Source organism: Triturus cristatus, chromosome 7, assembly GCF_964204655.1.
Source record: "Triturus cristatus chromosome 7, aTriCri1.1, whole genome shotgun sequence".
Taxonomy (NCBI): domain Eukaryota; kingdom Metazoa; phylum Chordata; class Amphibia; order Caudata; family Salamandridae; genus Triturus; species Triturus cristatus.
Genome location: NC_140590.1, coordinates 1,341,749,826 through 1,341,776,640, shown reverse-complemented (window position 1 = coordinate 1,341,776,640; position 26,815 = coordinate 1,341,749,826). Strand labels below are relative to the sequence as shown.

At 43.5% G+C, this 26,815-nt stretch overlaps 1 protein-coding gene across 1 annotated transcript in view; it reads right to left on the bottom strand.

The window, feature by feature from the left end:
• The window catches only part of PXMP4 (peroxisomal membrane protein 4), a 145,793-nt gene extending 126,153 nt beyond the window's left edge, over positions 1 to 19,640 (bottom strand). The window contains exon 1 of the mRNA XM_085618977.1: positions 19,471 to 19,640. Coding sequence (XP_085475103.1) covers positions 19,471 to 19,583 — 113 coding nt within the window. The 5' untranslated portion in view covers positions 19,584 to 19,640. The remainder of the gene's footprint in view (positions 1 to 19,470) is intronic.
• Positions 19,641 to 26,815: the final 7,175 nt, after the last annotated feature.

Sequence of the window (26,815 nt, the reverse complement as noted above, 5' to 3'; positions counted from 1 at the left end):
CATCCAACATGCTACAGCTTCCATGCCTGCAGAGAAAGAGCTCCTCAATTCCGAGGTAAGAGTCTTAAAAGGGAAGAGGAGCTGCGTGTCATCAGCATATGACACGGGGATGAAGCCAAATTTACGCATCACTCTTGCCAGGGGAGCCACATAGATGTTGAAAAGCGTTGGGCTTAGACAAGAGCCCTGTGGTACCCCTTTCAAGACTTTTACCTCTGCTGAGCGATACGTACCCATGGTGACAGTCTGGGTGCGATCAGAAAGGAAGCTTCTCAGCCATGCCAGGGCTTTGTTCTGAACCCCCACGTTCGACAACCGGTCAATAAGAATGTTATGAGACACGGTGTCGAACGCTGCTGATAGATCTAATAAGACTAGGATCACAGAATAGCCTTTATCTTGGAGCATGTGCAGGTCGTCCATAACAGACAGTAGTGTAGACTCTGTGCTGTGTTTTGGCCTGAAACCAGATTGAGAATGGTCAAGGCCGCCCACAGTTTCAATAAAGCTGGAAAGGAGTCTATTAACATACTTTTCTGTAAGTTTTCCCAGAAAAGGTAACAGTGAAATTGGTCTTAGGTTGGATAATTCGGTCCAAGCAGTGGTGGTATTTTTCCTGATAGGCCTGACTAGTGCACGTTTCCATTCTCTGGGGACAGATCCTGTGCTCAGGGACAGATTAACGAGTTTTATGATCGTAGGACATAGTGTGTCAAATAAAGTGGGCATTAATCTGGCTGGAATAATATCGTCTGGACTACCACTTTTAATCTGTTTGGCCAATACAGATAGATCCTCATAAGTAATGGGGGGAAAGGTGTCCAAAGTATTTATGCCATGATTGAATTCTGTGTTTTGAAAGGCAGAAACTGTGTCAGTAGCCATGGCATTATTAGATTCCACAATTTTCTCATAAATAGTATCAATTTTATTGGAGAAAAAAGATGATATACCATTACAGAGCTGTTGAGACGCAAGTTCGGTGCTTTCACATGCTACTGGTTTAACAAACGAGCTGAGCACCTGGTAAAGGACCCTGGGAGAATTCCCTGCTGCCGTAATTTGAGATGTTATATGAATTTTTCTCGCACTCCGGATTGCTTTATGATAGATGGATAGTGAGTCCCAATAGTGCTTTCTATCACTCTCCAAATGGGAGGTCCTCCATATTTTCTCCAGCTTCCTGGCTGCTTGTTTTAATGTTTTAAGGTCTTTAGAGAACCAGATTTCCTGTTTATTAGCAGGCCGAGATTTGAAACTCTTTATGGGGGCTATCTTATCTATGGCTACTATGGTAGCTGTTTCCAGCTTTTTTAGGGCACTTTCAACATTTTCTAACATAGTAACAGAGGGCTCTATAAAATTACTGGTAAAGACTTCTTTATTAACTTTATGCCACTGCCGTCGAAGACAAGGAAGAGAAATTGGTCTGTGCAAAGTGTTATTAGGGTGTGAAGTATAACATTCAATAATAGAATGGTCAGTCCAACTTACTTGAGTGGGAGGAGAACATGTGACTGCAGGAAAATTGGATAGAATCAGGTCTAATGTGTGTCCTGCCCGGTGCGTTGGCCCAGAGTTCCTTTGGGTTAGCCCAAGTAGAGATAGATCATTTAGCACAGACTGTGCCTCTTTGCAGTCTTTCAGATCACTGTGTATGTTAAAATCCCCTACCATTAAAAAGTCCCTGTCAATGCTAATATGAGGGGCAAGAACCTCAATTAACGTATTAGAGAAATTAGTGCATGGTCCTGGGGGGCGATATACTAAAGCACCCATCTGTATGTTTTTAGGGGAATAATAAAATTTAAAAACCAATAATTCAAGAACTGGCGAGCTCAATTCAGCCAAGATGGTACAATGAATGTCTTGTTTATGGACAATAGCTATCCCTCCTCCTGCTTTACTAGGGCGAACCAGCCTAATTATTTTGTAGCCTGAGGGAATTGCTAACGTAATCGCTGGATTAGAATGGGGTTTGAGCCAGGTTTCTGTGAGGAAACAAAAATCCGGCTCACTAGTAGAAATTAAATCGCATACTTCCGACGTGTGTTTGGGAAGAGACCCAATATTACAGAGTAGGTTTTTACTTCCGACAACGGTTTTACTTCCATTCGTATTAGCGCTAGCAGAGTAGGTGCTCTTTTTAGGACAAGTCTCATGAATAAATATGCCAAACTGAGCTCGACAAAAGCGGCAAGAAAATGGGCTGTCTAACTGGAGACACCTTCCCATCATACACTCTTGTAACTGATGTTGTTTTCCGCCTATCTCATGAAGTACCTGTGCTGAATAGGTCATCCTTGGAGTAGGCGAAGATGGGTGGTCAATATTGTTTGGCCCCATAGCCCCTAGCCCCGTCCAGTCGCGGACGGGCGCAGACGGGCAGGTCTTTGGCTTGTCTTCGGCGCCGTCAATGGCGCCGTCAATGGCGCCGTCAATGGCGCCGTCAATGGCGCCCCTCTGCGCGCAACCGCTGCGCGCTATGACCTCCGAGGGGCTAAATAGCCCTGTGTGGAGTGTTGTTAGAGCGCTAACCGCTCGACTGTTCCGGGGTTCCTGGGCGTGTCTTGCTCTTGTCTGCCCGCCCTCCGCTCAACGGTATTGGCTACCGAGTCGGACCAGGGTGGGCAGGCTGAAACACCGAGCTAAGACAGAATCCGGCCCCCAGAGCCCCTTACAGTACAGAAATGATCAATAGGCTGTCAACTTAGATAAAATACAACCCAAGATGAGAGTGGTTGTAATTATGCGTGCAAGTTAAAAATAACGCCGCAAGTGACTTTAAAATCGTATTAAACAATGCCAATAACACGCTACATATGCTGACTGCTCAAGTGCTCCGCTCTGACAAGGGTTTACCTGACGCCAAGCGGAGTCGGGAGACACTGCCACTGTCCTCCCTTACCGCAAATGACCGGACCTCCTCGCCGCCTAAATAAACAGAAATATACAACGGTGTTAAGGTGGCACAACGTCCACAAATTTCCAAAAGCATAGCTCTGCCACAAGGGGTCCCTCAGGGCTCCATTTTGAGCCCTACCCTTTTAAATCTGTATGTCGCACCCCTGGCAGAGATTGTGGAATGACAGGGCATCACCATTGTGTCATATGCAGACGACACGCAATTGGTGGTGTCACGTCACACACCTCTGACGGAGCAACCATGAAGTTCTCCTCGTGCCTGAAGGACTCGGCCTCCTGGATGTTAAACAACTGCCTTAAAATTAATGGCAGTAAAACATATTTTGGTGGTGGGGAAATCCCCCTCCATTTGGTCATTGGCATGGTGGCCACAGATATTGGGCCCTACTCCTACTCCACATAAACCGGTTAAAAACCTAGGAATGTGGTTGGACTCCAATCTGTCGCTTGAGGCACAGACCCGCAAGGTGGCAGGGAAGTGCTTCGGAATTTTGAGAATGTTACGAAAAACTCTGGAAGTTCATCCTGCCCCAGCTAGGAAAACCCTGGTCCATGCCTTGGCAACATCTCAACTGGACTATGGAAACGCTCTTTACTTAGGGGTAGCTAAAAAATGCCTTCACAGACTACAATGTATCCAGAACACGGCAGCCACCTAGTTCTGAAACTGCCCAGGAGAGCCTCTACAGGGAAGTCTCTTGATGACCTGGACTGGTTGCCAGTTGGGGGAAAAAATAAATAAAAAATAAATAAATAAAAGGAGTCCTGTTTTGAGCTCTATGCACTAGTCACCGTAGCTTACAGGGCTGAGGTCAGAGTTATCTGCATGGCTTACTCACTCTGTATAATCCTACACGCCATCTCAGATCAACTGGGACCTATCTAGTCAGGGTCCCTAAAGTACAAAAAGCTATTTGGCAGCCAAAAATTAGAATACCCTTCCTCTTTCCCTCTGCTCGAAATCTCCGGAGGCTCTCTTCCGGAAGAAACTGAAAACATAGTTGTTCTAGGTATCTGTCCTCTTTCCCTGTAGAGTTTTGCCTTAGCGCGGGGACACACCAGTTTGTGTAACCATGCGCTTTATAAGTGCTATTATTATTATTTTATCGCTGTATCCCCTGGCTACACCTGGATAAAAAGCTTTTACCCTTTGTGGGGCTTAGTTTTATTTAGCTCAGCTGAAGAAGGTTGATCTCGGAGAGAGGTCTCTACCGAAACGTGTGTCGGCGCTTTATGGACCAGGACAACTGGACATGTATTATCTGACAACTTTGATTACAGGCTACTAAGTTACTCAAAAAAAATTAATGAATAATAAAAAAAATGCCAAACTATCCTAGTAGAAAAAAAAAATTACTTTGGGCTGTTTTTGTGACGCTTTGCACATTATAACATATCATCCAATATATTCTATGATTTTGTTACCGGGCAGGTTTTTGATCTGTTTTTGTTGACTGGTATTTTTCCTGTGAACCTGCTGGTATATCGGATTACAGGGGCCCTCTTGATCTTCGTTTGATACCTTGTAATTATAGCAACAGGCTAAGCCTTCTGCAAGCACCTCAGGAGACTGGGAGTAGGCGGAACCATGGAAACTGCCACAGGAGAGACTCCAGTGCTGCCTTTTGTATCGTGGGAACTTTCGATGCCCCTGTCTATGATATATCAGTATCGTTGTTGAAACTTGCCACATGTCTTTTCACTTCAGAGATGTGAAAAAGTGTGGCACTTGCAGTGTTTTAGCATGTTGCGCACCAAATTTATGACTAGCATTCCTGCAGAAACACAATAAATTAAACCTCTACTAAGGTATATATTCTGGTTGAATGGCTTTTCAGTTACTTTTCTTGAGATGGTAAAATCAGATGTTTCTGCGATATGTCATCTCTCATGTGCTGTATAATGGGAGCCGAAGGCCGCTTGACATAGAGCATCATCAACCCTGCCAAGTGGCACACATCAAGGGTTAGACCAAAGCATTTCAGTGCTTGTCCCTGCATAGTCGCACTGTAATCCATTAGTCACGCATTTAAACCTCCTCTGTGGCCTCACTGGAGGCTTTCAGAGGGCTGTTGTATATTTATTACTGGCATGAGAAAACGCGGGCCTAGCTGGATTATAACAGTAGTCACTTTAACACTAACCGTCGCTAAAATAACACACCAAAATAAAGACTTTTTTTTCAAAAGTATTCCAGTCCTAAACCAGCAACGTTCTTGGTCTGACCTTAGTTTTTCAAAACTAATATGGTAAGGATACCAAAAATTTCTTTCGAAGTAACAAGAATTATTTTTACAAATGAACATTATTTGTGCAAACAAGTTATATTTATGAAGTAAAATTGACCAAAATTAATAGTTCAAATGAGTAACGCTCCGTCCAAATATGTTTGTTGTCATATGAAGTTAGCTGCCAACAAAGAAGGGAGACTAGAAAGAGAAATGAAGTGAGAGCGATGCGAGAGGGGTGAGGAAAAGAATAGAAACAACAGAAAAGAAAGACAATGGGGGAGCTGAATAGAGGAGAGAGGGGTGGCAAAAACAACAGTTGATGGACAGAATGCAGAACAATGTCATAAATTCACCCCAGTACAGAGATCTGGGCCTAAATCCATCGGTTTTTTTTGTTCACCATGCCATTCCAGTTTGAACAAAGCCATATGCAAATCAGTCTTGTCCCTGTGCCTCATGAGAACAGTCCAGCCCGAACTGCCAAGCCAGGTCCTCTCCCAGGACTGGAAACAAGCATCCTAGGAGCGGTTTTGGGGTTTCACCCCTCTTCATCCAGGATAGCTTGATTCCAGTGGCATGGAGAGCACGGGACCCACGTCTGGGCATACCCATCCCACTCGGGTTGACAAATGCAAAAACAACAGTTGATGGACAGAATGCAGATTAATGTCATACATTCACGCCAGTTCAGAGATCTGGGCCTAAATCCATTGTTTTTGGTTTTGCTTTGTTCGCCCTAAGTTGGCAGGGTATGCCCAGACGTGGGTCCCTTGCTCACTTTGCCACTGAATTCAAGCTAGCCTGGCTGATGTCGGCTGATTAGACAGAAACCGGTCCCAGGATGCTTATTTCCGGTCCAGGGAAGACATGGCTTGGCAGTTCGGGCTGGACTGTTCCCATGAGGAACAGGGTCAGACTGATTTGCATATGGCCATGTCTGAACTGGGGTGGCGGAGTGAGCTTAAGAATGATGATGGATTCAAACCAGATCAGTTGACTGGGGGCGAGTGCTTGCAATGTTCAACACTCTGACCAGAATCCCCTTTGGTTTTGCTTTAGAGGAGAGAGGGAGGCGACAAACAGAGGTAAGAGGATAAGAGATTTCAAGGAAAGTGAAAGGGAGACAGTAAAGGAGTACATTGAAATTCGAACACAGAGGGAGAAACAAAAGGACCGTTGATGGGGAGAGACAAAGGGAGGAAGGCAGAGTGAGTTTGAAGAATGAAAGGAGAAAGAGAAAATAAAAAAAAAAAGAAAAGGGGAGGAAGGAGATAGGTGAAAGCCTATTGGATGATGCACACCAGATGAGCGCCGTACAAATTAGACCTCAGAACATGCATTCTCTTCAGGGGATTAGCTCGAAAGGATCCCCCGAGCATCATAGAAAACTTCCAAAATCGGACCCGCCAGGCATAGCAGCTAAGCAGCTTAATGAAATATCATACACGAAGTAGGGCCCCGTTGGCCAAGTTGAAGTTCAATAAGGGTTCACATTGATCAGTGTAAACAATTAGAGATGTAAAATATGTTCCATTTTAATCTGTAAGTGATGGAGATTATCTCAACGTTACGAAGATATAAAACCGAATAAAGATCCACTCGAAGAAAAACAGCATTTGCAATGCAATAGGTCTCGCATTTACGAGAGTATGAGCTATTGCCATTATAAATGGCAATGCCTTTTATTTATGTGTTATTTTTAAAACAAATAAATAAAACATTGTCATTTACAATGCCAAAAGCTTAAACTCTTGCAAATGCTAGACCTATTGCATTGTAAATGCGTTTGGTGCCCGTGCTATAAAATTATTTTTTTAAAGCATTAGGAGACAGCGTTGCAGGATGGACAAAGCGATTTGAGAAAATAGTGCTCGGAGGCTGTAATTAAAGCCTACCGAGTAACAACACACGTAACAGGGTGTCGCCATATGAGGTTACAAAATTAGACAAGGTGGTACCGAGGAGGGACTGTTAAGCATATAGACCAATGAACAGCCACAGTTTACAGTGGACGATGAAACAAGACAATTAAAAATATGGGCAGAGAATGAGCGGAGCTTCAAGTCCCTACCTGAATACAGCATGCCTCGCAGAGCAAGGCATGCACTGCCCAGGCACGATCTAAAAAAGGAGATAGCTGAGAGGAGGAAAGAGATTGAGAGGGGGTGCAATGGAATAAAGTGAGAGAAAAGTATAGCTACAAAAAGATAAGCTGAGAGAAGGACAGCAGAAGAAGGTTGGAAAGATGAAAGGGAGAAGAGATCGAGACAAGCACATTGATGGCGAGAGGAAGAAAAGAGGGAAAATTAGCAAAAAACTAGAGTAAAAAGATTGGGGTGAGTGGAAACATGACATAAGTGCGGAGAGGGAGAAAGTAAATGGAGGATGGTGGGAAGCGTAAGTGGGGAGGGATGTTTAAAGGACATCGAAGAGAAAAGGGGGAAAGAAGCTATCAGATCCTTCCTGGTCTGTAACAAGGGAGGGAGTGAAAGGGCTTCATACACACAATTTTGTCAATATACATTTCAAGAGAGTCATCTAATCCTGTCTTACCACCTTGGTGAAGTCAGAGTGCTGCCCAATTGCTCTTGCAGTCCAGCAATCTTGCACCTGGTTGGAAGCTGTGCAGTGGTCGGGAATCCTCCAGCTTCTTCTGGAGGTGCTTAATCTGAAGGAATGGAATTTCTTTCATCTTAGGGAGTTTATGGCTTCTGGTTTTGTTGCTTCATCCAGGTTTTTTTTTGTTTTTAGGTTCAGTTCTAAATCAGACCCTAGGCCTGCCTACATCAGGAGCAAAATAATGTCCCATACCTCCAAGGATCACCTTTGAAAGCCTGTTGAGATGAAGGTACTCATAACACGGACATCAAGCCGCTGAAAGTCTATGGGGGAATGGTGTGCATCTGCACATGCCAGGGCCCACTACAGCAGTCAAGTCGTTTACTGCAGATGTGTACGTTTATTTTGCAAAGAATGTGACTGACATTCACAATTTTGGTCTTAAGTCTTTCACTAGTGCTGGAGTAACACAGCAGGAAGAACAAATTTTGATATGGTAGCCACCATGTGTCTTGTGCATGTTTAAAAATGGATTGGTTAGTGGCCTGGTAGGCACTTTTGTAGAGTTGCAGATTTTCTGTGGCAGTTGCTAGACCATTACCGTGACAAGCTGCTAAAAATCATAAAATGTTACTAGACCTGCAGGTATAGTGACTTAAATAATCAACCCTATTATAATGCTCTTGATCCAGAAACTGGTTTCAAATTATATGATCATGGGCAAATATTTTAATTCACTGAGCCATTTTCTTCTTTAACACTTCGAAGAGCACCTTCAAATACACGAGATCAGCATATCTGCTATACAAAAAACATGTTTGATTTATTAGACTAAACTTAATTCATATACTACAAATCTAGCCACATACAGTATACATATGACCACTGGCTTGCCTCTTAGTTCATTAATCACCTTGTCATCAGGGCGGGGGCAAGAATGTTTCTCAAATCATGTTTTAAAACGGTCACTTTTAATACATACTAGAAGCATGAAGTGGTAGCGCACTAATTTACAATCAGCAGATTTTCCATTGAAATGGCCACATTTCCCGCTGATGTGGTTTTACTGATAAAAGGATACAGTGCACAATGTTTGGAATGAGTTTCTGCAAATATTTGGCATTTGCACATCACCAAGTAAAGCGTTCTGATTTGTTTTGCTCCTACTTAAATCTTTGTTTGCATCAGACTTCTGAAATACAAAAAAATGTTTTATGTAATTTCTGATCAGGGCTGAAAAATCCACTTGTCAAGCAAGATTTATTCAGGACAAGCTATTTTAAGGAATACTCACCCTTTCAGGCAAGTTGAAAATCCTCCAATTCAGGGAAGTCAAACTGACTTTTGACCTCTGTCTCTGAAAGCAGGGCAAATGTGACAATATAACAAGATTTAAAAGCATCTTTATTGCTCACAAAGTAGAAGAGCAATATAAATGCCATTAAATCTTGTAATCCTGAAACAGAGGTCAAAAGTCAGCTTATCTTATGACATTTATTTTTCTTCTGTGACTTAAGTTAAAAGATTTTGTAAAGTGAACCCTGTGACAATTGAACTGTGCAAAGCATGTTAAATGAAAGGCTGTACGATGTCAGGCTTTTTTCTAACACTGAAATAGCTAAGTGAACTGTTCCAACATTTCAAATATATTTCACTAGTTATGAAGACCCATTTTTGTAATTCTGTGGTGAAAAAATATTTTATAGGATCAAAACTAATTAGAACACTGGTGATGTACAAATTTTAAATATTTTTGCTGAAACCCAATTTCCAAAAGTTGTTTATGTGCTATTATCAGTAAAACGACATATTAGAGGGAAAGCGTTATGGCCATTTCAATGAAAAATATGCTATCTGTAAATGACAATGCACTACCACATCATGCTTTGGTAATATATTTATGAAAAGTGAGTTTTTAAACATGAACTGGGAATTACTGCTCCTGCCCAGATGACAATGCTATTAGTGAACTAAGAGGCAAGCCAGGAATTGTGTGTACCCTATATATGGGCTCGATTCTTGTTTTACACGGAGCAAAGATTTTGTCTAGTAAATAAAAAGGTTTTTTGTACTGCAGAAATAGTGAACTTGCATATTTGAAGGTGCACTCTTATTTGCTAAGAAAAAGGTGGCTCCATAAGACAAAAAATGTGCCTAAGATCACACATTTTTAGACTAGTTCACGAGTCAAGTGCAATACAGTTAGGTCGAGTAGATTATTAGTTACTAGACCTGCCGGTCTGGTAAAACGTGGATGATTTTTCAAGCCCTGCTGATATGTTTTGAAATACCTGTACTAGTCATTTACAAGCTGTTTAAATGTTGTGTTAGAAAAAAACTGACATCTTACAGCCTTTTGTTTCACAATGATTGTCAGACAACTCACTTGACAAAGACCTCCAGGATAAGATGAGAAACAATTAGTAAAAAGAACAAGCATTTGCAATGCAATAGGTCTTGCATTGACGCGAGTTTGAGCTATTGACATTGCAAATAGCAATGCCTTTTATTTTTGTTTTCTTTTTAAAAACATAAATAAAAGGCTTTGTTATTTACAATTTCAATAGCTCAAACTCGCGTAACTGCGAGAGCTATTGCATTGCAAATGCTTGTTTTCATTGGAGTCTAAATGAGTGTCTTAATCTGTAACTGCACGTTTATTCTGACCTAATTTCAATTACTCCTGAGCATTTCAGGCTTTTTGTTTCTTTGGCCCCTCACACTTTTATTCGTGCTGCATTTTCACATCTGACAACTGCATTTTGCTTTCCAACTAGATCCAAGGAAGGAGCAACAACGAGCATGTCGGAACGGCAACATAAGAAGAGGGACAGTAACGTCAAAGAGGGAGGCCGAGACGAGGGGCGAGAATAAAGGAGAGGACCCGTTTCTCTCTGGAGGCTTGAGGTTCAACAGAGGAGAGGACATGGGAAGGGACACTAGAGGGTGCGCTGCGATCCAAGGGAGTGGTTGAGACTAGGGAATAGTGGATCGAGCAGATTGCTGAGAGAAATGAGTCACACATTAATGGAGGCGGGGTTGAAATGGATGTTAACAGGGAGACCGTGGGAGAGGAAGATGGTGAAAGGGATCAACTGATGAAAGTAAATTATGAGATCTGTGTAGGGAAAGGAGGGACAGTGCAAGGGGAGAAAGCTATGTTAATACAGGGAGAGAGATGGGGAGAGGCCGCATAAGGGAGGGGGTGTCAGACAGCTAATCCCATGGAGCCCTAGGAGAGAGGAGAAGAGCACAGCATACTAACAACAGGCACTGGGGGACTAACAGGTGAGTGAAGAAGAGAGCCATCCACTGTAGGCAGCCAGAGGATGAGACAGTGGAGCAGAGAGGCAGGCATCAGATCACCGAAAGCCACACGATAAGACAGGGATGGGATGAGGGGAGGACAGAGATCGAATGGGATGAATGGGGCCGACAGCGCGAGGAACGAAAGATAGTGAGATACAGACAAACAGATAAAATGAGATAGGGGAATACTAGCGTCATGAATAGAGTAAGTTAAGGAGCAATCCACGCCAGGCAATCAACAGCCATGAAAAGAGACAATAGCAGTGCGACAGAAGCAGGGAGGGAGACAAATGGACGTGAAAGGGAGACAATTGACAGGAAGAGCAGAAGAGCGCATGGAGAGAGGCAGTGACAGGAAAGGAGACAGATGGATAGTGGCAGGCAGAGACGGGGGACAGGTAAAGCAGCAGGTAGAGTGTGTCGTACAAAGAGACAAAAGATAGCAGGCACAGTCAACAGCCAGGCAAAGACAGGAAAGCCAGGCAAGTGTGCAAGAGAGGACAACCCTGCTGGCTGGTGGGAGCATAATTTCATTAACATATGAATGCTATCCACTGATTTAGATTTGCAATTTCCAAAATTTCCACTCTTAGGCGAGTTTAGTCCATTAGTTAAATGATTTATTGGTCACTCAAATGCATTAAGCACCATGCAAATCCGTCCAATGTAATCATCAAGTATTGTGTTCGTAGACTGTATTACTCCATTACATTTTCCAAAACCCAATGCATTTCGGGTCAAACTGTGACCCTTAGCCAGGGGTCCTTCCTTACAATGCTATAATATAAAGGAAACAGAAGGCAGTTCAACGTCCAGTCCATAACACAAAAATAGCTTAAAGTGTCACTCTTAAAGATTAAAGAGGCCTGAAACCATTCTTGCCAATGAAATAAAATGAATAAACCCATTGTGCAAAGTGAAGCAACTGAATAATAACATGCAGTTACACGGTCGATATTGACACTGATAGATGTAGGTAGAAGAAAAGGAAAAACGAGCCATGATATTCGTGTGATAAAAGTCGGTGACGTGAAAGGCAACTGTGTAAATGAGCGGTGTCTGATAATGGCGTGCCGTGGCTCGAGGGTACACTGAACTTTCCACCAAACTCTGGAAAGAATCCAGCCGAGCTATCGAGGCACTAGGTGATAGTGGCGTAAACATGCAAAACATTGCGAGGTGCACACAAAGTTAATGGGTGTTTTCTAACTCTGCCAAGACGCTAGGTGACGCTACGCGCTTGGGATTTAAACTTGCAAATACAGCAAGGTACTCGCGATCTTACCGGATTGCTTTCTTGTGTTTCCTAACTCCGAACGATCGTCGGTGACGCGGTGAAACGCACCCATTTAAACGTCTTACTGATGCATTAACGAGACAGTGTCTTAATGTTCTAAGACTGTGTGTGCAATAAAGTTACAATTGAAAAAATTTACGAAATGTTTTGCTTACTTGTAGAACAGCATTTTAGTTCAGAATGCTCAGAGCACTTAAAGAACTTCTAGTGACGATCTCCCATAAACACAGAAATAAATTGAAACAAAGTTAGTAGTCAAACTCTACTGCTTATGACTTCACCTTTTGTTTGCAATATCAGCATTGACTAAGTCAGTGCATGTCCGGGGAGCAGGTTTAATTCCAGGCCCAGAAAAGGGTTGCCCGTGCTGGTCTACGAGGTCGACTCTATGCCAGATTAGCAAACTATGTGACTGAACCCCTTTCAGATTAATTTTATGTACAAGTAGGCCATGTCGATGCCCCTGAAATCTGGTACAGGTCAAGCCGTCACTCGACGACACTGGGCACTCTCTCGCATGCATAGTTTACTTGGCATCAAGCTCTGTCTTCCCTCTTTCACTAAGGTGACTTTGAGTGGATCTGGTAAATGCTGGTAAATATTTTGCATCCAGGATCGGATTACATCCCTATTTCTGTTGGGCCAACACGCGTCTGCTGGATATATGCTCTCAATGTATAGATCGCTCTCTCCGCTAGGCAAATAAGAGTCCATGTTTGTGCGAGAGGTGTGGCGCAGCAGCCAGAGCGGCTGACTCCGGAGCGCGGGGCTCCGGTTCATTCCCCTGCAGCAGCTCAGCATCATGTGACTCTGGGCAATAGCTCACTTAATCTCCCCGACGGCTCCCCAGCGCCAATTTATTCTGCTCACTCTTTCAAATTCTCACTTTTTTGAGTCTTGCTTTTTAGTCTCTTGCACTCACTCTTGATTTTGTATGCTCGGTCTCAAATTCCTACTCTGAATCCTATTTTAAATCTTGCTCTTGAATGTTTACATTTACTCTCAATTTCTTACTCTCTATAAATTCTTACTCTGGCACCATGAGTCCCCCTCCAGACCGCACTGTTTCACAAGCATCCAGCATCGTGGCCCGTGTTACACGTGCTTTAAATGGGCAGGTGCTGTCCGGTACGGAGTACCCACACTTCTTTAATTTGGAAGAAAGAGCACCTGCACCTCTCAGCACTGCTTCAATGTGTGTAATGCGAGAGTGGCAAGCACTGTGCAGGTACTCTGGACAGTAAGTACCAGCACCTCTACTTCCATTTAAAGCACAGTCGTGTATGTTAGAATTGGCGCTTTTGTGAAGCTGTAGGCAAGGCCGTGTAACTATGCACGTGCAGGGCCTTGTTGCAATGCGCGAAGCATGGGACAGGTCTTTTGTAACAGGGCCCAGTGGGCATAGACCCCAGACCTACACTGTGGGAGGCGCTAGGCCTTGTACTACATGAGGGCAGTGGTGATACTGAGGGTGCCTAGAATCTGGCACTAGTGCCACCTTGGTGCCATCTTCAGACAAATCACCGATGTGCTGAGGCAGTCGGTCCTGGTCGAGTGGAGGACCCGCCGGTGGTTGGTTGTTTGCCTTTGTTGGCTAGGCTGCCTTAAAGCGCCAAACGGAGGGAAGAGGAAAGGCGCGAGACTGAGACCGACACGGACGAGAGAGAGTAGAAAGAAGTAATGTTTGGTACCTTTGTATCACTCACGTCACACAAGGGCCCCTTCAAAGCGCTGTGGTGAGCTGTAGAGGGAAGGAGGGATAAAGGGGTTGGACTCAGCCGAGAGATTTGTATCTGGGAAAACAAGTCCACCTGGCAAATAAATGACGCTGCGATGGCACTGTAGGAAGGTGGAATCTGACTAATGGTTGCCCCCAACTTTTTGCCTGGTATTTGAGTGGTTTTTGACTAGTCTGGCTGGGATCCTGCTATCCAGGACCCCAGCCTATCTGCTTTCTCCCTAAAACTAATGTGAAGTACCCTAGGTACAAACCAATTGGATGCTGAGGGTGCCCTGACAGTCCCTTGTAGATGGTACCCAGGGCATGGGTCCCTCAGTAGGCCTACCAGGCAGCACTTATTGTGCCACCCTGGGACAGCCATACAAACTGACACCACCAGACCACTACTGTAGTCTGGGTAAGGTGGTGCTAACACCCCTTACAGGGATATTGGTATCCTATATCCCACCCCATTACAACACATGTATTCTCATAGGTCGCCCCTATAGCAGGCCTTGCTAATCCTACAGGGCAGGGTGCTGAGATATGTGTGAGGGGGGACCCCTACCTGAGTAGGGCCTCTCTGCAACCCTTGTAAAATCATTGCTGGGTTGTTTGTAGTGTAGCCCTACCATATACTCTTAACCGCATTATAAGTCTATCGCGATAACTTGAGAATGGCTACACAGAACCATATCGTGTTTGGTGTCAAACATGTAGGAATCATACCCCCAGTCCAGCCATGGGCATGAGGGTACGATTCCCCCCTGCTAGAGGGGCGATATGGGAAAAGCGGCAGAATTGACACACCAATTTAAAAGTGCACAAGTATCACAAAATGGCTACTGCCCGCCACCTACACGACCCTGGCTGGTGTTGCTGGGGAAAACCCCAGCCTCGCCAGCTGGACAATAGGACGGGCTCCTGTGGCAGGGAGGTGCTAGCATCTCCCCAGACAGGATATTGTGGATTGGAACAGGGTGGGTGCACCAAATGTCCTTTCAGAGTTGCACGTAGGCAGCTGCAGAGACCTCATTCTGCATACACCGCTTGGAACCGGTTCAGGGGCATCCTGCCACTCGCCCAGGCGGGAAACACACAAAGGGGAGAGGGTGTAGCCACCCTTTCCCGCCTCACCACTCATTGGTGGACGCTACTCTGGACACTCCCCTAATCTTGGGGATAAAGGTGAATAACGTGGCCCCAGAGCCTTAGATTAATCTTGAACTTTACAGTCTTGACCTTCGACTTGCTGCTGCCCAGCTGACGGAAGAAATCTCCCTTGGGATAAAGGAGTTATCCCCCTGCTTGGCAGGCACCTGAAACACTGCAAGTGACCCGGTTGGAATCTCGCTGCTCCTCCGGACTTCGACGACTTTCAGCACCCTTGAGGTGGGTTTTCAGCGCATCCCAGAGGCCAGTGAGTGTGCTCAACGAGTTTGGGCACCGTGGACCGCGTGGGTGCCGAGATCCCCAATACCCCAGGACACCGGCCACCTCTTGCGCAGCACACGGCCCTGACCAGTGGGGAAGTTGTGCTTTGGCCCGTTTTCGAGCCAACCACTCTACAGCAATTGTGCCAAAGACCAGCGCCCTAGCCCCCTCCGGTGGCCCGTGGGTGCCCTTTTACGCACTCCAAATTGCCGCCTCCAGCGTTCCCTTGTCTCTCGACTTGTGGGCCCTAGCGGAGGTCTATTTTCTACAATCAAGAGTTCCTCTGGTTGCTCCAGGCCTGCTCTACAGTCTCTCCAAAGGAGACCTCTCCCAGACCTCGTGGGTCTGCACTGTAGCCGATTTGTTTATTCTTCGTGAGTTGCGGTTGCCAAGGCTTAGTGGATCCAATCCGGACACTAATACCGCAGCGACCCTCATCCGACGTGGGACAGTCGCCCTCCGGAAGCTGGCCTTCCTTGAAGCCTCCCGGAGCCCGTGGCTGCAGATCCAAGCTACACCACTTCGCACCTGAAGCACCCGACATCTAAGGGCTCTTTGCTTTGAGCCTCCTGGTCACTTTGCCGTGACCCAGACTCTGTCTCCTCTGCTTTCAGGTTCTTCTCTACAATCTTCACATCTTTGATCTTCACGGCACCATCAGCGCTTTTGGCTAGCAGCACTTTTGAACATTTTCCTATAGAAAATCCGCCCACGACCCGACACCAGAATCGACCTATGCACCCGGCTTCCCTGGGGCAGGTAACAGTGGTACCTCGGTACTCTCTTGGAAGTGGGCTCCTCAAAAGCTTAAGTCTAAAGTTTTAACTTTGTACTCCTGCTAGAAGTGACTTTAATCCGTGTAATTTCAACCGCGACATTCTCCATAGACTATAATAGAGATCCCGATAGCAGCTACGTCCACTGCACGCGCCTCCCGTGGGTCCCCTTCCTCATAACCTGGGGTGGATTCTTAAGGGGCCAGCGATCCTAAATGCCCTAGGCATTGTCTGTAGAATGGTCGTGGTTCTTATACCACTTTTTTGATATATGGTTTGGTCCCCCCCTGGGGCCCAGTGATTCCTGTGCTATTTATTGTGTTTATAAATGCTTGTTTGAATTGTAACTTTGCCACTAGCCTCAAAGAGACTGTGGGATTCTGTCTAGAATAAATACATATATTTTATATATATATACACACACCTGTGTGGGCTACTCTTTCATTTGGTTATTCAAGAGGTTATTATGGTAAAACAATAACCTTAACACTCCTTCAAGACTTAGCCTGAAGGCTGCTCTCCACAGGTACCACTAGGATAGCTTTCTTTAAAGGTTGTCTTAAACCTATGATCAATAAGAGTCGAATTGGACTGGTGCAAGGTGTCCCTATAACTAAGAGACAGCATATGCCATCCCAACTTCTCACAGGCACTGTGTCTTCTTGGGCACATGAGCATCTCGGGCCACGATGAAGAGTGCTGGCGGAGTATGCCATGCTTAAAATGCGTCGTGGTCGAGAAAGCAGGGACCTCTGTGCGAGGATGCCAGCGCGCGTAGCTTGTTAAAGGAAGAGGGGGTGGCTGCACCCGGATCAGCTCCGGGGTTTGCATTTTTATTCTTGAACATCAGACAGTGGAGGGCAGCAGCGCCCAGACTTTGTTTCCGAAATGAGCTCTGACTGAACTCCCAAGTGTTTGCTCTGTGACTTGAACTGTTAGTTTTAGCTGGACAGACTGATCTCCCATTCATATTCTTGGCATCCTGGGGCGCTGAGAGACAGCAGCAGGTTTTTAAAGCGTTTCACGTGCTCGGGAGGGAGCTCCTAGAGAAGACAGTTTCAGACACAACGAAAACGAACTCTGCACACACAGACTTATGAGAGTTCAATTCCAGCATTCACGCCCGCTGTCGAGAGACCCAGGTGGTCAAAAACCACAGGCGCAGACAGACAGGCACACCCTCAGAGTACACACGGACACACTCTGCGGCGACGCACACATTATCCTAAGCAAACTCGGGGTGCAAGTGCAACTGTTGCGTGCGTTTGCAGACACGGCCACGCCCTCAGAGAGGCGCACACAGCTTTATTAATATAATCAGTCATGATGACAAAGCGATCGCCATTCCCGCCGTTTATTTTTGCATTGCGCTTTCAAAAGTGAAAGCGAGATGCAAAAGTAAACACACCGCGCCATGTCTCCTTTTTTGTCGAGCCCAATCAGAGAGCCGGAATGGCGCGTGCAAGGCAGCGTGACAAAGCTTATGATTAGAAACTTCGTCACAACAGAAGTAATGCAGGCGAGCCAGTCCGGGTGGGCTAGCCAAAAAAGCGAGAAGGGGGCACCCCGGAATCCTCATTTCCAATGGCAGCACACCGTTTAACATTAACAGTGACACGAGCCAATGGGAATAAGGGGTGGGGCTACTAGCCCTTTTCAGAAAGTACTCATCTGCATTAAATCTCGCAGAGTGAGCTGCGCATGTGCGCAGCAACACTAAGCGAGACCTAAAAACTGACATTTGACCTCTGTCCTTGAGCAGACAGCAAATGCATTGAGATAAAAATAAGATCTAGATCTTTATTGCTCATTAACTTTCAGAATGAACAGAGCACCTGTTCCTTTCTGCTTAAGTTCACTCGCCAGAACAGACGAGTGGGTGCTAAAAATAGTGTGATTGATAAAATCTGGCTATCTGACTCGCCATGGCTAGTGGGCAAATAGATTTAGAGGGCTGAGCGATCTAAAACCGCTTACAATACGGTAAATGGGGTAATTTCTGATATTTATATCATTACAGGAACTTAACTACTTAAATCTACTCACTAATAAAGTGTCACTCAAAGTGTCACACTTAAGTTGACGTGTCTCACATATGCACCCTGAAAACATCAAAATGTCAAACATATGCAAAATGAAAACTTTGCAGCTATGGGTCACCTGTGTTTCACATGTGCACGATAATAGTGGACTTTAACTGATCCCCAGACTTCATGTATCCCAAGGGTTTGGTGTTATTCTTGAAAGTTAAAACAATTAGGCTGAGAAAAATAAATAAGACTACAGGCCCACATAAAACACTAAGAAACAGAAAAGATTTACATTTTTAAAAGAACTGCAGTACGGGGCACTATTTAATTTAGTTAGTTGTGTTTTAAGGGGGCGTTTTCAAGTGCTCAGATGCAAATGTGTATTCTTGCTGCAAAGTGCCAGAATACCTAGACGTTCTAGTAGAGTGACCAGATTTTGAAAACCAAAAACAGGGACATTTCGCAAAGCGTCAATAAGCACTACGCTATTACATCAGCCATGGGACACCTAAATGACTTAAAATGACAGTGCAATGCACTAAGAAACAAGATCAAAAACACCTTTCAAACGCTGCCTCATAGGTGTTAAATTGTGTTCTGACAAGAGCTGCTAACTCCTCCTGACTTTGAGCACCTAAAAAGCAACCTCCCTTCGTTTTCAGCCAATCCTCTCTTAAAACAAAGACAAGAGCTAAATGTGCTAACAGATGGAGGAAAACAGGGAATGTCCCAGAAAGTCGGAGACGCCCAGTCACCTCAAGTGCTGGCAATATATGCACAGCCGAGATGCAATACAAAGGATGCAGGTCCGAATTAAAGCAGCGCTGGGGTGTGTGCTAGACAGGAGTGGTGGATTGACGACACAACCTCGGGGAAAATGCAACAATGGGGCAGAAAAATGGGTGCTGCGCTCAATTCTAGTCATAATTCATTGCTGTGTCAGGCTGGGTGTGTAGTGCTGGGCGAGGGAGTTGTGCTCAGGCGGGTGTGCACTGTTGGGCGAAGGAGTTGGGAGGGCGCAGAACAAACTGAAAGGATCAAATTGTAATCGATATTGAATGCAGCGCTGGGGTACAGTGCTGTGCTGAAACGCAGCACTGTTTCAAGGGGTATAAAGTTCAGTGCTGAGGCAGCGGGGAAATGATTGGGACTTGCTCGGTCCTTCGCTCTCCACTCCCTCAGTTCTTACACTGCTCCGTTGCGGAACCCCTTGATCACAGCAAGCGCCGCTTGGTATTTCTTCTGCTGCAGCAGTGTGTTCAATGTGTACAGACATGTACTCCAGAGCTGCCGCAGAGACATGACTTCTCCGCTGCAAATCCGTCCGGAACGAAGCTGGTGTAGGCTGCGCGCGCATAATAGAAGAGATGGTAAATGAGCAGGTTATTATGGACACAGAGGATGGACTAGAATCGTACGTAATAGACAAAGAAAACAGACTGACATTACACATTTGTGGCATATAGACCCGACAACTGTCACACATGGAAAACGTCCAATTGAAATAAGAGTTGTTTATCAACTTCAACTAAGATGTGGACAGGCCTCTGAAATGAAGCGAGAGCAACAGCCGATAAAATAAATAAGTTGTATTTAAGTGTCAAAGTGAAGGCCCACTGGTGCGGAAGATGGAAGAACATCTAGCTGTCACCAGATACCGGTCGCTTCTTATCAACATTCGACATGACTTAGCGGGTGAAATTCTCCACATTCTAATACATATACATTACATGACGACTCATGACATACCTAGATTCCCACAGCGAATTCATGAGCCATCATACCACAGTGTGTGTGTGTGTGTGCGTTTGTGTGTCTATCAGTCATACTTGCTACTCAACAATGGTGAGTGTGGTGTGGAATGTTGGTGTGGAAGATGCTGTGGAATGTGGGATGAGTGAGCTTGTCAGTTGGTGTATGGGCTGAGCAGCAGGGAGGCTGCTCCTGGTGGGGCTCTCTGTACTTCTACTCTTTAACTTACCATCATAATATATACTACCTAAAGGTACTCTGGAGTTGGAGCATTGATTATTCACAACAGTGTGTGTCTGTGTGTGTGTGTTAACAAAAGTTAACATAACCAAACAGAATGCATTTACAGGTATATACAAGTATAATTGAGTAGAGAAAATACTGCAAAAAGTTAAATTATTCCAAAATATAATCCTCTAATCTCTTGGGTAATCTTACTGCCCTTCTCTGCGCAGAACCATTTGTTCTTTCCAAATCCAGTTCATCATTAGACTGATCCTGCTGTTCCAATTGTTTATGTGTGACATCACTCAAACCCAAACCATCACATCCACCATCCTCCTCCGCAAACATCCTCTTTTGACCTGGTTTGAGTGTTACAACAGAGCTTTTATTCCACCAACCCTTATTTCATAACAAGACAGCAGAATCAGTAACTCTTTCCACCTGAACTGAGTTAGAAAACGTTGACCTCCCTTTAGTACGCAAGGTGGGTTTTACAATACGTACCCAATTACCAACATTAATAAATTTGGATCTGGCTCTATGGCATGCATTATGATACACCTTTCCTTTAACTTGATCTTTGCTTAAATTAACTCTTGCTTTAACAATTTCATCCCTAAGAGTAATTTCCTCAGAGAGCCTCCCAAAGCTTGGTGTCACTCCAGATATACATTCACCCCCCATCAGAAATCAGGGAGACACTCCCGTAACAGAATATGGAGTGATGTGATAACTCCACAATTTTTCTTTCAAGAACTTAAAAACTTCTAGTTTACTTTCCAATGCAGTTTGAATGCCCTCCGTAATGAATCTGTTGCCCTCTTAACTTAAGCATTTGCTTTCAGACAATATAATCATGCTTTCTCTAAATCAATGCCACAGTTTTTGAGAAACAACAACATTTTAGAAGAAACAAATTGAACTCCGTTGTCAGACATAAGTACTCTGGGAAAACCTTCTACTTGAAAAATATCACCCAAACATGTGATGACCACTTCAGTACTAGGATGTTCCACAAAGGTGTGATACATCCACTTGGAAAAATTGTCAATGACAACAAATAAAAAATTGTTATTGTTAACTCCATTTGTCTCCAATTATCTCTAAAACAAATTTTGAAATAACTGTGATAGAAGAGCCAGAGTCTGCCATAGCTTCCAAACCCACACTTCCAATGTGTACTTCACCCAAAGGTGCTTTGAATGCCATCCCAATATTATTTACATGAAATTGTATCACAGGATCATACAAGGTGACTATCAAGTTCTCTGAACTACTCCCCACATCAGTAACAGCATTAACAGATATATTGGATACTGACCTCACTCCCTTGCACACACGTTGGAAGTGTCCATACTTACAGCACTTATTGCACTTTCTTCTTAAGGCAGGACAAGCAACAAAATTTGCAAGATGCATTTTAGATCCACATCTATAGCAGGCAGGTTTCCCACCTTTAAATCCCCCAGATTTTAAATGTTTCTTAACTGATTGAACTAAAAACGCAGGATAAGAAGCACCATCTTCCACTGTCAACACTTTAGCCGACTGAAATGATCTTTCTATGCCTTTTGCCAGATCTAACACTTCAGCTCAGGTTGGATTGCGACAGGCTAAAAGCCTCTCTAGAACCTTTTTAGATTCACAATTGAAAACAAATTGATCTCTAATGCAATTGTCCGCATTAGCCCCAAATTCATAATTAGATGCTACGAGTGCTGCCACATATTCTTCCACCGATTCCTCAGGATATTGCTTCCTTTTGTGAAAACTATGCCATTCAATCATTACATTTGGTTCATCCACAAACTGCTTTTCAAGTCTTTTCACAGCTTCTTTGAAAATATTCCAACCATCACCTTGACCCCTAGGTGCCGTCACTGGTGGTAAGTTTTCTAAGATTTCAATTCTTGCTGTGCCTAAAAAACTGAACAAAATTGCCTTTTTCCTGTTAGCGGAGAAGCCATTACCAACAGTAGCAAGAAGATAGTTCTGAAAGGTCTTAAACCACTTTTTCCAAATTAATGCTGGCTTGCCTGGCACTTGTAAAAATATAATATTGCGGGTTGATTGCGTAACTGTGAATTTGTCATAATAGCTTGTAAAAGTAAAAGAAAAGAGAGGAAAAACAAGAAAGATAAAGTAATAAGAAAAAAAGGAGACAGACATGAATAAAAAATATAATATATAATTGTATATATAAAATAAGTGAATATACTAGCACATTCAAGTTCAAAAAGTACTTTATTCGGTTAAAAAACAGTAACCATAAAAGCATCAATAATACATATACAATTAAGAAGAAGAAATAGTTCAATACATAGTTATTATTACAAGTGAAAATGTCAGGATTTCTATATCGAATTTTTAAAAATTATCTGTCCATTGATTTACGTAGTTTAAAAACATTTTTAAAAAATTCTATCAATGAAATAACTATAAATACAGTGTCCATTCTTTGCAATACTAAAAATGCTGGGCGACATCTGTTTACCTTCAACTCTTTAAGAAGTGGGACTATAAATTTCCTGCGGGGCAGGGTATAGAATCTACAAAAGAACAGTACATGAATATCAGATTGCGTGGATAATTCGTCACATGGGCATAAACACAATTCATTAGACCAAGAGTTCATTACTGGGAATGTTAGTAATCTAAAAACAATATTAAACCTAAAACGTGTAAGGCAGAACCTGTCATAGGATGGCATGGAAAGGCGTAAGTATGGTTGTAGACTAGCGCCATTTAATATCAACTGGTGGGAACACACTGTCTTTTTGTTTTTTTCCACACACAGTCTTTTTTCCCTAAGATGTTCCATACAGGCTTTTTTCAATGATTTTCTTGTGATGTGTACCATGGATAGTGGATCCTCAAAATATTGTTGAAAGCACATTTCTATTAAGGAGGTCTTCACATAATTTAACCATTTAAATGTATTTACATTTTCAAGTGATAACACATCCCGAAGTGTGGCACGATTTATAACACACTCATTAGCAGTCCAGACCCTATGCCATAGTAATATGGGCTGAATTCTTATTATGTCTGAAATGTACGGCTGCCCCAATTCCTCATGGCAATTAACGGTTGAAGTGCTATCGGGCACAGACAGCATGTACCGCATAAATTTATTTTCAATTATTTGGATAGCATCAATATTTGCATACCCCCAGAGTCCTGCTCCATAGACAGCCACCGATATACATGTTGCGTTATAAACACTTAAAATTTCCCTAAAAGGCTTTTTTCCCAGTTTCTGTATGAAACTCTTTAAGGCCATTATTGTCTTTGAGAACAAAAGAGTTCTTGCCTTGATCGCGTTTGTCCATGAACCAGTCTCATGAAATAGGATGCCTAAATAAGAGAAGGCAGGCGTATTTTCTAAACTAACGTTATTTATTAAAATAGTTTTCATCTTGTTTTTAGATCGTGTTCCACAGTTCATGGTGAAAGTTTTACTACAGTTGATTTTTAAATCCAGAGTGTTCATGAACTTATTGAAGGATGTTAATAGGTTTTGGAGGGCATTCGGTGTTCGCGCCATTAAAACAGCGTCGTCCGCATAAAGGAGCGTAGGGATACGCCTATTACCAACAACCGGGACATCCCTGCCCTCCTGCAGTAGACGGTCTTCCAGCCCATTTATGTAAATCAGGAATAGGAAGGGGGCCAGGACACATCCCTGGCGTACTCCACGCCCTATCCCAAAAGGTCTACTGCATTCCCCCCCTTTTCCATAACGAACAGTTGCTGTAGCCCCTGAATACAACTCCTTCAAAAAACAAAGAATCGAATCGTCCACGCCCAACCTTTGCATCAATTTCCATAATTTGCTATGAGACACGCAATCAAAAGCAGAAGTTAGATCGACAAATACAAGGTATAAGCGCTCTTTTTTTATCGTTATATACTTCTGCTGAATTAAAAATAGGTTTAGGCATTGCTCTATAGTTCCTAAACCCCTTTGAAAACCAAACTGAAGGTCACTTATTACCCCGTTGTCCTCCGCCCAGTTTTGCAGTTTAACTAAAATAACTCTACCCAGGATTTTTATAGTTGAATCAAGTAGGGATATTGGCCTGTAACATGCGCAATTTTGTCTGTCTCCCTTTTTATAGATGGGAACAATAATGGATGTAAACCATGACGGGCTTAGGCCCTTGGCCAATGCTGCGTTAAAAAGCTGAACCAGAATGGGGCCCCAGAGGTCAGTGTTAGCTTTATACAGGTCGGCTGGGATCCCATCCGGTCCTGGTGCTTTTCCACCCTTTGTGGCTTTTAAGCTCAATAAAACTTCAGGCAGCGTAACCACTATTTTTTCACGGACCCCCCCTTTCTCACTAGAATCCTCCGATGGTATAACCGATACATTTTGTATATTTATCTCGTTCTCGCATAAAGACTGGGAAACCTTTTGTGGGGACTGTTCTAGGCACATATATAGGGTGGAAAAATGTGTAACCCAGTCATCCTCATTTATAGCAATTTCTATGCGAGCCTTAGTATTATCAAAAAGAAGGGGGGCATTAACCACCCTCCAAAATGCCGATAAATCTTTAGCCTGTGAGGCATCGCATAGTTGTTCCCAGGCCAAATTCTTTATGTTTTTCTTTCTTTCTTGGAGTGCAAGATTATAACGGTTCCTTAAATCTCTTATTTGGGTGGGGTTCCGTGGTTCCCGGTGTATAGCGTGTTTAAGCTCAGTCAGGGCTTTAGTACATGCATTATCGAACCATCTTCTACCATTTTTGAGTCTTTTTCTAGAAGCCACCCTCAAGTTTTCTTTAATGGTGGCTGCTATGATATAAAAATGTTCAATTATATTATCACTCTTTGAGTTTTCATCTAAACAGACTCTAAAACTATCTGTGCATATATCAACTAGTTTAGCTAAGAATTCATTCGGGACCACCTTGCTCCACTTGAGGGAATACCCATTTTGTCTCCCCATCAGCACATCCGGGGCTACCTGTCTCTGCAAGCTATTTTGTTGGCATGCTGAGAATGGGATATCGATTTCAAGGACTTGTGGGTAATGATCGCTCAGTGGTAATTCAAGAATCTTATAGTTAGAGTCCCTAAAACCAGAGGTATTTGAACAGATAATAAAATCAATGGTGGTCGATGCACCCCTCCCAATAAAGGTTGGGACAAAAGGTGTTGGGCGCGTGGCCAGTTCGTTAGCATATCCCAAATCGCAGTTGAACAGTATTTCGTTCAGCGAATCACCTGTTAGAGTATGGTCAAAATGCGTAAGGTTAATGTCTTGCTCTAACATCAAACCACAGAAACCTTTTTGACCCTTTTTGCAAAGATGACAATTAAAATCCCCCCCCCATAAAACCATTACTTCTCTTGTCTTACTGACTATCTCCCCTTGTAGATCCTCATTTAGGCTTTTCATAATCTTCTGAACAGCAGTGCATGGGATATTATTATAAAAATTAATAATGACCAAGCTGATCCCCGATTTGGTATCTATAACTACTTTATGATAGAAACTACAGTTTTGATAAAAACGGACCCTCTCATATGTTAAGGTGTTTGAAAGGTAGGTGATTATACCACCTTTCGGTCTCCCATATGTCCCTCCTACTGCAGGAGTACAGTAAGTTTTATAGCCAGTTAGATGTATTGGGTCTATGGTCCAAGTTTCTTGCACGGCCATAATATCCATGCTATCCGTGGCCGTTTTCCATGATGGGTTAGAAATTCTATTCTTTAAACCTGCCACGTTCCAGAACATCACAGAACAATTTTTGTTTTGGCTAAATATTATTGCGTCGTCTATGGGTGCATAACCTCTATCCGTCTTAGCTATTTCAACTATGGGTTCGCCCATAAGTTCTTTTCTATCATTAGTTAAGTTTTGATTACTATAATAGGGTAATCCCTTTTTACATTTTATGTCCCCATGCACCATAGGTTTAATCAGACTATTCGATTCTTGGTTTAGTGGTATAATCTTATCAGACTCATTACCATTAATCAGGTCAAAATTTTCCTTGGAAATACTGAACGCTAATAGGTTTGAAGTAGTATTTACAGATGACGACAAGTCGGGAAATTCTTCAATCCCTAGGCGTCAGTCAACCATATCCAGTGGACTGAATCTATTATAGCATGGGAGGGAGGAAGGAGCAAACTGTGTCATTTGCCAATTTCCCCAGTGTTGCAAGCCTCCCTTTTGATTTCTCCCAGCTCTTCGCTGTACTAATGTCCAGTGGTCTTCTTCCCTCCATCCTTGCCTTTTATAGGTTGGATCTCCGTAATATGTCCTCCCTTCCCTAGCACAGTTTTCATTCCTAATCCCACTCCATCTATCCTCTAGTTGTTCAATTGGAGTATAAAAATAAGATAAGGATCTTGCTGTGATCGACAAATCCTGATTCCTGGGGGACCCCTGACAGATATAGTCTACTGTTTGCGGGTCTTCAAAAGTTATAACCACACAATCGCCCTTTAGTTTCTTTCTATTATAGCCTACCCATGGAACCCTCTGGACCATTAAGATTCTACTGGCCAGACTTGAAGGTATAGGGTAATTAAAGTTT